The sequence below is a fragment of the Ursus americanus genome, chromosome 7, assembly GCF_024610735.1.
Source record: "Ursus americanus isolate L20-20 chromosome 7, mUrsAme1.1.p, whole genome shotgun sequence".
Lineage (NCBI taxonomy): Eukaryota > Metazoa > Chordata > Mammalia > Carnivora > Ursidae > Ursus > Ursus americanus.
The window spans coordinates 67,792,953-67,805,586 of record NC_142133.1 but is presented as its reverse complement, the minus strand read 5'-3'; the positions used below and the strand labels follow the sequence as shown (position 1 = coordinate 67,805,586).

The window sequence follows — 12,634 nt, the reverse complement described above, 5'->3', positions numbered from 1 at the left end:
GGACTTCTTTAAAATGCGATAAAATCTCCCCACAAAAATGTTCTTATTCATACAAAATATTGTGCATTCAACTGAAGCCGCTCCATGGACCTGTCCGAGTTATAAACTCCTGTTCGACGCTTACCCCAAGAGTGCCTCCCCATGGCCACAGTCCAAGGACCTAGCGCGATACTAGACTTTAGATAGCTACACACCTGGGAGACTCTGGGCCACGCAGTAAAGCAGCCCATAGGGAGTTTCAGATGCTGACCCTCATAGTACAGTTGACAATCATCTTTCTTGAACAAAACAGCCAGTCCTCCTTCAGCAAGACTGATAACCTGAAATGTGACCTAACCACCTGGGAGAGTGGGGGCGTGGTGGGGGGAGGAAATGGACGAAGAACATTCTAGGGCCCACTCAGGCTGCCTCTGCTCAGGCTTCTCTCCCCGTGCCTATATTCCAGTACCACCGGTCAGAATCATGCTCTCAAGTCAATTTTTAGAACAATGCAGGGAAAAATGAGAGAAAAAGAGAGGGAAAAAAATTAAAGTTCCATTCATTCTTCAAGCAAATTTATCTCCTCCAAATATATCTTTCCAGATTCCTGAAACTGTTTTGGGTAGCGGTGAAGGGTCTGGTGTGGAAGAAGAGCTCAAGGTACAATTTACTCATTCATCTCACAGCTCGAATCACTCCACGCTGTAACTAACTCTGTGTCCCCACCCGTCACAAATTTCGTTCTTTAACGACAGCGATTCTGCTTTAATTTAATTGGTATCCGCAGGGCGCAGTGCTTTGCCTTGAAAGGTGGGAAACTACCTGTGAGTGGGGCAGAACTACGCGGAATGGTGAATAGGGGTTTAGGGTGGTTGCGGTAGGGTAATGAATGGTTTCCTCCCTCCCTCCCATTCCCCTCCGCCTCCCCCCCCCCCCCACGCCCCGCGCATCCCCAGAATGCGCCTACATTCCGGGCAGTCGAGCTAGGGTAAGTACCTATCAGGTGCTTCCATAACGTTCTGAACTCCAGTGAGCGCATCTATTTAAAGTGTTGGTTTAGTTGCCGGCCTTCCCCTAGTCTGTGGGACCGGGTTGACTCCCCAGAGCTTAGCACAGAGTAGATGCTAGATAAATCTGTGTGGAACGGATGGATAGATCGATGGATAAATGGATGGATGCATGGATGCATGGATGGATGCGCGGGTGTCTCATGCCTCCCTCGCCATCCTCCCCAGTTAATGACCGTTAGCCTGGCCACGCTCTGGAGCAGCCGCGTCAGGGTCCCTTCCCCCGGGCCCCGCCCCAGTCGACCCCACCTTTCCGCGCCGCTCCGCCCCGTCGCCCCCTTCCCCGTGGCCCCTCCCCGCGCAGGTCCCGACTCCCGCCGCACCTCCTCCGGCTCTGCAGTGGCGGCGGGGAGGCGAGCCGGAGCGCCAGCCGGGCCAGGGCCGGAGCCGAGCCGGGGTCGGGGCAGCAGCGGGGACCCTCGGAGGCGGGGCCAGTGGGACTGCGATGGGCGTGGAGATCGAGACCATCTCCCCGGGAGACGGTACCGGGCGGCGGAGCCGGGGGAGGAGGAAGGGTCCCGGGGCGGAGCCGGGCGGGCGGGGGTCTGATTCTGAGGTAGCGCGGAGGGTGCTGAATCGGGGGCGGGCATAGGATGGGGCGGCTGGAGGAGACCCCAGACGGGATTGTTGGGGAGTCTAGCAGACGATCCTCCACCATCCCCTTCCGCGCCGGCTCACCTAGGGGATCGAAGGCGGCGGCCAGGAGTCGGGGGTCTGCGGCCCGCCACCGCCCCGGGGGCCTCGGGCCGCCGCTGCAGCCGCTGTAACCTCTCAGTTATCTGCTACTGCTGATTTCCCAGCGCAGGGCTTTAGCTCTGCTTTCCCTGCCCTGCTAGGTGAGCTCTGGGGACAGCTGGAAGGGTTCCCTTCTGCTTGGGGCAATCCTTTCTAACGCGCCCCCCTTCGGGCCTCCGATCGGGCGGCCCCTGTGGGCTGGGCGGTGAGATGTTGTGGGGACCGAGCCAGTCTGGGAAGGAAGAAGCGCTCCCTCCGCCGCCTCTGCATCTTGCTTTATCCTCCCCGCCCCACTCAGCCTCTCCAGCCATCCTGTACGCTTCCATGGCTTTCATTACCGTCTCAAACCGATGCCCTCCAAACTTAAGCCTTTAGCCCAGATCTCCGACCCGAGTTCAAGGTGGTCCATTTATCCAGCTGCGGCTCGACCTCTACCTGGATGTCCCACGGATACCTAATTCAGCAAGTCCAAAACAACTCATGCTCCTTGTCCTCCCCACTCCCAAGCACTCCTCTGTTATTCCCTTTTCCCTGCCCCCAGAACTGGCACCACGCACTTTCCCAAGCCAGGCATCTCTTGTATAATTGGGTCTGGATGTGCAAGGAATAGCCATTTTTTAATTTTTAAATGAAACTTAATCCAGTCCAGAGCCCCCATTTCTGCAGAATTTGATAGACAAACTTCATGTGAGACATAACCGACAACCCCCACCCCTTCTAGGAAATTGGAGGACCTCTTGGTTCTTGTTAAAGGCAATGGTCCTTAGAGGGCCCAGCCCCTACCCTTATCACCCCCCAGGTACAGGCTTCTTTGCCCACCCTAGGAACCATGAGGCTGGGTCCCAGGAAGCATCTCCCTGAGACTTTGTCACACCCCAGAGCACTGCCACTGAGTTCTGCCAAGGGGCTGGAGGCTTCTTCTCCCTTCCCTAGCTCAAAGTAGCCTTTAGAGTTTTCTCTGCTTATCCTCCCTCTCTGGCCAAGGACAAAGGGCATTTTCTCTTGAGGGAGATTAGATTTTTAGAGGAAGCCTGCAAGAGCTTTGGCCTGCTTTTAACAGTCTAAACCCTTGAGTCAAGAAAGCACAAAAGGACCAAGCTACTGTACTGTTAACACTAGAGACACCGGGTCTTGGTCAAGCCTCACAGCAAGTCTGACAGGACTTGGTCCTTCTGCTGAAAATCTCTAGGCTCCATCCCTTTAGCCCCTGCTCTGGTTCCATCCACCACCATCTCTCACCTGGATTTCTGCACATCCTCTAAACTGGTCTCCCCACCTCCAGTCTCAGCTCTCTGCCTTCCATTGGGTCTCCCTAACTCACGGCCTATTTTCCTCACCATAGCCTGAGGACCCTTTAAAATGCATGTTTGACGGTCCCATCCCATTCTGCTCCTCCCCCACCCGGCCCTCTGCCTTGTATTTTAATGAATCTTCCCTTTCCTTCTCCCGACAGATAGTAAGCTAGTCTAGTCTTATGTTCCACAGTAGAGCCTCTTTTCTTACTACAGCCCTTACTGCCACTACCACCTTTTTCTCTAGCTTCGGCAAGCTGCCTGCAAGTGGTTAAACACACCAGTCATTGTGCAAATATTTATCGAACATGTACAATGTGCTAGGTCCTAGGGTTACAACAGTGAGCCAGACAGGGATCCCACTAGTTCTTGATTCTGGGCCTTTGAATGTGTTGTTCGCTCTTCCCAGATTACCTCCCTTTACTTCCTCTAGCAAACTATTAATCTTTTAAGACCCAGTTTAACCCTTATCTCCTCTCTGATGCCTTCCCTGACTCCCCATAGAGTCCTCAACATATTGGCTCAGTTGTTAGCCTCCCAAAGCTTTGCTATCCAGGCCTGTGGCTTTAAATTCCACCCAGATTTATACCTCCAGTGCAGACTCTCCATCTGCCTACTTGCAATATAAACTCAGATGTCTAATAGGCATTTCAAGATTGCCAACTGCTCAAATCTGCTCCTCCCTAGTCTTCCCCACCTGGAATTAGTTCCACTGTCCATCCAGTTGCCCAAACTGAAAACTCAAGCATTGTACTCGATTTCTCCTTCTCCCTCATCCTGGACCCCATCTCCACTCCACTAATGTACCCTGTCAGCCCTGTCTCCCAAATACATCTCTTTTGCTCTCTTCTCTGCTGCCACCACATTAATTCAAGCCATAATTGATTTCCTGTCTGGATTATTGCAACAGGCGCCTAACCGTCCATCCTACACACAGCAGCCAGAGTGATCTTATAAAATCTTAATTCAGATTATGTCATTCTCTTGCTTAAAACCCTCCAGTGGCTTCCTATTGCACTTGGAGTTAAATCCAGCCCCGCAATACCAGGCATGATCCGGCTCTTTCCCACTTGTCTCCCTCTCCCTCTCTTCTTTCCAGTCACCAGTCTTCTTTCTCTTCTGCAAATGCTCCAATCTTTTCCTGCCTCAAGGTTTATGCACTTGCAGCTCCCTCTTCCTGCAGTGCTTTTCCCAGCATTTTGCTCATTCTTCAAGATTCAGCCCAAATGTCACCTTTTCTGAGAGGCCATCCTGGACCACCCTTTCTAAAATGGTCTGATCATTGTGTCTCTTTAACTTGTCATTGTGTTTCTTTCCTTTAGAGAATTATCATAATTTATAATTGTCTTGTTTATCTGAGTACTGTTTGTTTCCCTCCATTAGAATGTAAACTCCAAGGATTAGGGATCTTGTCTGTATGGTTTACTGCCAGGTCCCTGAAATCAGGCCCAGGCTTCGCATATAGTAGGTATTCTGTAAATATTTGTGAATGATTATGCTTATTAATCCTTGCTTGCAGTCATCATCCTGCACTATAATCTATTATTTATTTATGTGTCTGTTTCCCTAACTTCACCATGAGTTCATAGATTGCTCTGTGTTTCTGAAATCTGGTCTAGGCACATAGTAGGCTGTCAGGAAATGTTTGTAGAATGGATGAAGGAAAGTAAAAGGAGCAGTCAAGGAAAGGAAAATAACAAGGAGAGAGTGGAGTTGAGGAACCCAAGGGTATAAAGTTCAAATCAAATAAGGAGAGGTGAAGAGACTAATCTGGCTCACAGGAGGCAGGGAGCCAGAACTAGAGCCATGGGCATCTCCAAGGTATGGAGGGGAATGTGGGCCAGACCTCTGGGTCACAGTCACACCTGAACGTCCCAGGTGACTTTCTCCAATACCTTATTCATTCATCTGCTGTCATGTCTCCTTGCAGGAAGGACATTTCCCAAGAAGGGACAGACGTGTGTGGTGCACTACACAGGTAGGCTTTGCTCCCTCAGGCTTCACCCAGACCTGCCCCTCCCGAGGGAGGCCTTTCCTCTGATACTCCTCTCCGGAGGTATCTGCGCCCTGGCTCAGGCCCAAAGCCTCAGATAGCCAAGTCTCCCTCTGACCAGCTATCCCCCCATTTCTCAAGCCAGCCTTGTGCATATGGGAAAGGGGGCTTGCAAGGTTACCCCTTCCCCACTTGCACCATCAGGAGCCCTCTGTGGAGCCTGGCCCTCCTGGTTCTGTCTGATATTTGGAATCCCTTCTTAAAGCTCTGAGAGCCCTGCTCTTCCCTACAGACTCCTTTTTCCTCTTACAATATTATTAGAGAAGAGGAGGTTGACCTCCTCAGCATTTCCTTTCTTTTTTCAAAAAGAGACTATTTGACTTGCCTACTGTTGTTGAGTACCTCCTGTGTGCAAGATGCTGTCCTGGGCACTGGGGACACAGATGAAAAGGGAGGATTCCTTCCTTCTTTGGGGCTCTGGGGAGTGGGAGAGACCAGTGATCCAGGGTCTCTGATGCAGTGTGGGTGGGGGGGTGACAGCCGTGCCTGTCTCAGGGTGCTGGAGCCCCCCACATCTCTGCTGATCCCTCTTGGATGCTCTGTACTGGAAGGTCAGGTGGGCTGAGGAACATTCTAGATGGATTCCTGAGGACGGCTGGCAGAAAGATCACGAGCAGGTATTTGTTCCCAGAGGGGCGAGTGCTCTGCCTTGTGACCTGCTTCCCAATGTGGCAAACTTGGTGACAGCCACTTAGCAGACAGCAAGGCCAGTTTAATTCCTAGGACGTATTCAGATGGGGCCATTTTTAGCAGTTCTCTGGGCCAGTGTGAAGTGCCAGGTTAAATCTAGGCAGACAGTGTGGGTATTTCTCAACAGCTGTGTTGCCGGTCGCTGACGTCAGTGGGCTAGAGCTGTGTTTTATCTCCCGGTGATGTGGCCTAATTACCATGAGTCCTCTGGGGCCTCTGACCTGTGTAATTGATTTATCTGTTCTACATGTTGTAGACAGACCAGTACTTATCAAGTTACTAAAACCACAACATCCTTTTGCAAAGACTTTTTATAGTAGATACAGAGAGCAGGCAATGTTCATTAAACACTAACATTAGCCATGAGTGCCTCTGGTTTGGGGAAGGACTGTCTCATCAAACCCAGCAAGAGACTGTATGGGACTTTTTGGTAAACTTTTAAATTAAATATAAACACAGTAGAGAACATAAATCTAAAATGTACAGCTCAATGAAATTTTTCGAAGTGATTACACTTATATATGACTACCATCCAGACCAACACATACATTTCCAGAACCCCCAGGCTCAGGCATCTCCCTCATGCCTCCTCCTAGTCATTACACCTCCCGGAAGTAACCAGCATTCACACCTTTGTCCCCATCGTTTGGCTTGGCCTGTTATTGAATATCATATAAATGGGATCATAGAGTATTTTCTCTTTTGTGTTTGGTTTATTTTACTCAATATTATGTCTGTGAGATTATGTCTGTGAAAGTGGTTCGTTCTTTTTTTTAAAGATTTATTTATTTATTTGAGAGAGAGAGAGAGAGTACACACACGAGTGGGGGGAGGGGCCGAGGGAGAGGGAGAGAGAGAATCTCAAGTAGACTCTGTGCTGAGTGTGGAGCCCGACTCGGGGCTCAATCCCATGACCCTGAGATCATGACCTGAACTGAAATCAAGAGTCAGATGCTTAACCGATTGAGTCATCCAGGAGCCCCTGATTTGTTCTTTTTTAGTCCTGTACAGTTCATTGTGTGATGAATATACTACAATTTATCTTTTCAACAATTGATGAACATTTGGGTTGTTGATAGTTTCTGGCTATTATGAGTAGTATTGCTTCGAACAGTCTCGTAGGTGTCTTTTGGTGCACATATGTACACATTTCGGTTGGTATACGCCCAGAAGTGGAGTTAGGTGGGCATGGGGTTATACCAATGCTCAGCTTTAGCAGATACTGCCAAACAGCTTCCCAAAGTAGTCATGCCGATTTCCACTGCCACCAGCCATGTGTGAGAGTTCCAGTTCTCCTGCGTCCTCGTCAACTTGGCATCCTCATGTTTTTGTTTTGTTTTTGGTCCACTCAGGTGGATGTCCAGTGGTATCTTGTAGTTTTGATTGGCGTTGCCCTGATGACTAATGAAGTTGAGTACCTTTTCATGCACTTACTGGCCATTTGGATATCCTCTTTAGTCTGCTCAAGTTTTGTCCAATTATAAAAATTAGGTTGGCTGTCTTTAAAGGAATTTTTTTTTTTTTTTTTAGAGAGAGAGAGAGTGAGAGAGAGCATGGGGTCGGGGGGCAGAGGGAGAGGGAGAGAGAGAATCTTAAGCAGGCTTCATGCCCAGCACAGAGCCCAACCCAGGGCTCGATCTCACAGCCCTGAGATCATGACCTGAGCTGAAATCAGGAGTCAGATGCTTATGCACCACCCAGGCACCCCAGGAATTCTTTATATATTCTAGGTATGAGTCTTTTGTTAGTTATACTGATTCCAATCACCTCCCATGCCAGAGCTTGTCTTTTTACTCTCTTAATGGCATTTTTTGAATAGAAGTTCTTAATTTAATTAATTTTTTTTAAAACAAAAAAAAGACAGAGCACACCCAGAGAGAGAGTTCAAGCAGGGGGAGCGACAGGCAGAGGGAGAAGCAGACTCCCCACTTAGCAGGAAGCCGATGCGGGGCTCAATTCCAGGACCCTGGGGTCATGACCTGAGCAAAGGCAGATGTTTAACCTATGAAGCCAACCAGGCACTTCTAGAAGTTCTTAATTTTAATGAAGTGCTACGTATCGATCTTTTCCTTTATAGTTAGTACTTTTGTGTTCAGTTCAGAAATCTTTGTCCCTGGGTCATGAAGATGTTCTTCTGTTTGTTATCTTGTAGAAGCTTTATTATTTTATGTTTCATATTTAATTCTGTGATTCATCTGGAATCGATTTTTATGTGTGCATAAAGTAGGGGTCAAGTTTCATTTTTTTCTCCATATGGATATGCAGTTGATCCAGCAACATTAATAAAAAAAAAATCATCCTTTATCTGTTGCATTGCCGTGGCACCTTTGTTGAATCAGGTAACCACGTATATGTGGGTCTTTTTCTGGGCTGCATGGTTTGGGCTGAACTTGTAGCAGTAGATAACTGTATGTGTCCTGAAGTATATTAAGTCGTATGAAACCTGAAGAAATTGGGGAATGAGAAAGCCAGTCTTCAAAGGGAGTGTGTGTGTTCATACACATATGTGTTTTTGTCCAAGTATGTGTCTGTGTGAATGTATGTAGATTTGTGGATTTAAATATTTTCTTAGCATCTGTTTGACCATGAGGGTCTTTCTTCTGAAAGTGTGTGCATAAGTGCCCATGCGCCCGCATGAGTATCTCTGTGTATCTGAATATCTTAACCTGTATCATGCATGAGTTTGTATTTCATCTCCTTAGTATCCATCTGTATAGCCACAGGGTTTTCTCCTTTGCCTGATTTTGTACCCAGGGCAAGAGTCCAATTTATTCTACCCAGAAGGTAGAAAAATGAGACTGTCACTCGTATATAAGTGGTAGGAATTCGGAAGTGGAGTCATAGATGCTCAGACACTAAGCTTGTCCAGACCTCCCACATTAAACATGGCAAATCTGAGACCATGAGAAAGGAAGTGATTTGCCTAACTTTACACAATGAGTTAGTGCCAGCATGAAGTCAGAATCCAGTCTCTGAACTCATAGGCCAAATCTTTCTCTGGTCTCAAATTGCCTTTTGTTGTGGTCTGCAGGCTGCAGGAAGAAATCGTGGGAGAGCATCGTTTACAGTAGGTCTGATCTTTGAGCCAATCACCAAACGAACTAAAAACAGAAAAACAGCTCTTGAGCCTTAGGCAGCAGGAATGAGAAGTGTTTGTACGTCAGGGATGACAAGGCAGCCACACCTGGAGGCTCAGGGATGCTCCAAACTGCTGGAGACAGCATCGGGGTGTTCCGGGTTCAAACAGGCCCTTTTTATGGGGTCTGGAGGCCACCCTTGACTGGCTCACTTTGCTCTGTTCATTGCAGGAAGGGGATGATGATATGGCCTTTGGGTTTTGTGTGTTGAGGGAACCTTGTGAAAAGCAGGTGAGGATGCAACCTGAGGCAGAAACATCTTCGGGCTGAGGAAGTGGCTCAGAAAAGGTTGTAAAGCACAGAGGTATTTGAGAAAGGTGTGCCCTGAATAGGACATGGGGGGAAGGAGAGGCAGGGGAGAGCAGAGAGGGGTTATCAGGCAGGCTATATATATATATATATCTGGATCTTGAAGGGCCTGTGTGCAGTGTAGGCATTTAGATTCTGCCTCGGGGAGCTATTGACGTGTTTTAAGCAAGGGAGTAACATGATCAGATACATGTTTATAAAAGACAGTCATGGGTGTCATGTGGAGGCTGGAATGGAGGAGTGAGAGTGGAGTAGAAAGACCAGTTAGAGGGTGTTCCGCACACAGGTGAGACATGATGGGGACGTGGTGCAGTCACGGGGTGGTGGCAGTAGAAATGGAGAAAGCAAGTAGATTGCAGAGATGTGTAGGACTTAGTGATAGGCTGCACGTGGGGTAAGGTAGAGCAAAGTATCTGGGTTTCTTGCTTGGGCAACAGGACAGGTGGGGAGATTGGAAGAGACGCAGTTTGTGCCAAATAGGAATTCCATTTTAGACATGCGGCCCCAGAACTGGGAGTTAACTCATGACCACCGCTCTTCTCCATCCTATTCTTGCTTTCACAGGAATGCTCCAAAATGGAAAGAAATTCGATTCGTCCAGAGACAGAAACAAACCTTTCAAGTTCAGAATTGGCAAACAGGAAGTCATCAAGGGTTTTGAAGAGGGTGCAGCCCAGGTAGGATGGGAATCCTCAGTAGGGAGAATTCGGGGAGTTGGAGTCTGGGCTCAGTACGCTGCCCTTGCCCTATCACAGACAGCCACAGCTTTGACTTTGCTGCCAGGGCATGGGGACGCCATCCAGATTCTGTCCTTGGCTTTGTGCCCCCACCCCTTCCCTCTCATTGCCAGCATGACTCCTTTAAGTCACTGGGGGCTCTCATTCCAAGCACAACCCTCCAGGCTTGCTCAGAACTAGCTTCGGAGGCCTGCGAGCTACCAGCTGTCTGGGACAGAGGCAGCAGGAGAGTTGAGGGGTGGGGAGGCCAAGGGGTTTTTGTTTTTGTTTTTGTTTTTTAACTTAAAAATTTCAGACTTGCAAAAATATCACAGAAATAGTTCCCATATATTCTTTGCCCAGCTTCCCCAAACGTTAACATTTTACATAACCATAGTACAATGATCAAATTACATGAGTTTGTGATCAATTGCACATTAACATTGATACAGTACTATTAACCGAGCCCTTCAAATTTTTGAGTTGGTTATTCAAAATTTAAAAATCGATTTTTTCAAATTTCACCTGTCCCACCAGTGCCAGGTGTCCTTGATGACTGCTGTGATGAGCCCTGGTTCATGCTCTTCTCCCTTGGTCTCTGAAGCCATACGATGCTCTGTTAGAGTAGCTCTCTCAGCCCTCCGCACCTTGCGGTGGCCTCTGATTGCTTCACATCTTTAATGGTTGCTCCTTTATCTCCTTGAGTGTGTACTTGGATGTGTGCTCTTTACATGCCCTCTTTAGGTTCTTTTGGAAGAGGGTGAGGAACAATAATGAACCAATCGAAGTGTTGGGGCCATGCACTAGTTGAATAACCAGCAGTGGTTGTTGGATGAATGAATTTGGGACTACTTGGTGGAAGTTACTGCCCCGCAGTGAAGTCTCTGCTAGTCTGAGGCAGAATCTCAATTCGGCATCACTTCAGTGTGCCCCATAGAAAATTCATCTCAGATCTTCGGAGTTACTTTGAGGATGGTGTGGGAAAATGCCATAGTTATCTTACTTTTTTCTTTTAAATCAAGCTGGGTCCTCTTTCTCCTCTCCCCATCTGCCCCCATCCCTGCTAGATGAGCTTGGGGCAGAGGGCGAAGCTGACCTGCACCCCCGATGTGGCGTATGGAGCCACGGGCCACCCTGGTGTCATCCCTCCCAATGCCACCCTCATCTTTGACGTGGAGCTGCTCAACTTAGAGTGAAGGCAGGAAGGAACTCGAGGTGGCTGGAGATGGCTGCTGCTCACCCTCCGAGCCTGCTCTGCCACTGGGACGGCTCCTCCTGCTTGGGGCTCTTGATCAGTGCGCTAACCTCACTGCCCCACAGCATTATCCATGCTCTGCCCAAGTTGCTCTGTATATGTTCATCATCGTACACGCGCATCTTTGCTTGAGGAAACTTCGGTTGCAGATCAAAACATTTCAGGTTGTGCATTTTGCGTGATGCATGTCGTAGCCATTTCTGATCACAGAATACAGATTTCTCGTTCGCACAATCTACACTGCCTTACTTAAGCCAGACACACAAGGTGCTCAGACATGAAATGTACATGGTATACACAGAGGGACTTGAGCCAGTTACCTTTGCTGTCACTTTCTCTCTTAGCAATTCTGTTGGCTGCTGACTTACACAATGTCCTCCTCGGAAATGATATGTAAAATAAAGGCTCTGTGCTTGACAAATTCCTGTCCATCCTTATTGTAGGAAGGAAGTGCTTTAAGGACTACATAACCAGTTGCCCTTGGGAAAGAGTGGGAAGGAGCCTTCCAAGTAGCCAGGAATGATAATAAACATAATAGCTATGATGTGAGTTTTGTACATGCTGGGCCTTGTTCTATATATTTTTAAATAAAATTGCCACCAACCCTCTAAGCAGCCCTACAAGGTAGGTATTAACTTGCCACTCGCCTCACAGGCTCAGAATTCTTCTCCGAATAACCGAAGGAATGTATTGTGTTCAAACCCCATAGCCTAGCAGTCCAACATAGGATTTGAGCACTTGCGTGACCTTGCAATCTCTCTGTGTTTGGACTTAGAGGGACGAGTTCTCACCCAGCAGGAAAAGAACACTACGCCTGAATGAATGAAGGTGTGTTAGGTCTTCGAGCCCTACACTCACTCACGCTGGGAACTTACTTTTGAAAAGGAATGTGTGGTTTTGAGCTTGTTTTTGCATTTACTGCTTAGTTTCATCTAGTTTTGCTCTTACATTGGGGTATTATTTCTGAGAATGTATGATTCTGAACTTGTTTCCATATATACTGCTTATTTCCATCTATATTTACTATAACTTATGGGAATTCCCAGTTAGGGTTTATCATCAGCCCACTTACTGGTGTGGGCTGTGTGTTTGCCAAGGGAGCCTGGGGCAATGTGGCTAAGAGATTTTTCTTTTGACGTAGGTGAGAAAAGTTCTTTGCCATAGTCGGGGCTATTCTGTCAGTGAGGCCTTGGATTAAGATTGAGGAGAGGCTGGTAGGTTAGTACTTAGTTTCCCGCATAGATTCATTGATACATGTCACATAATGTCATACGAATGATAATAGGTCCATGTCATCTTGTCTGCTTCATCTACCCCTTTAGTCTCCAGGAAGCCCTGGCTGTATTCCTCCGCTGAAGATCAAGGAGTTAAGAGGCAGTGCTTTAAGATGGAGGAAAAGAA

At 48.0% G+C, this 12,634-nt stretch overlaps 1 protein-coding gene across 3 annotated transcripts; it reads left to right on the top strand.

The window, feature by feature from the left end:
• The first annotated feature begins 585 nt into the window (after positions 1-585).
• On the top strand, positions 586-11,655 carry FKBP1B (FKBP prolyl isomerase 1B). 3 transcript variants are annotated; one of them, XM_087863829.1, is made up of 4 exons: positions 586-639; positions 5,004-5,051; positions 9,827-9,939; positions 11,046-11,655. In XM_087863829.1, the coding sequence occupies exons 3-4, from the start codon at positions 9,829-9,831 to the stop codon at positions 11,172-11,174; spliced, it is 240 nt and encodes a 79-aa protein (XP_087719955.1). In that variant the 5' UTR covers positions 586-639; positions 5,004-5,051; positions 9,827-9,828; the 3' UTR covers positions 11,175-11,655. The 3 variants fall into 3 exon arrangements, with proteins under 3 accessions (XP_087719955.1, XP_045664755.1, XP_045664756.1); XM_045808799.2 differs by lacking the exon at positions 586-639 and adding an exon at positions 1,359-1,528; XM_045808800.2 differs by lacking the exon at positions 586-639 and adding an exon at positions 1,359-1,528 and having other exon boundaries at positions 11,001-11,136.
• Positions 11,656-12,634: the final 979 nt, after the last annotated feature.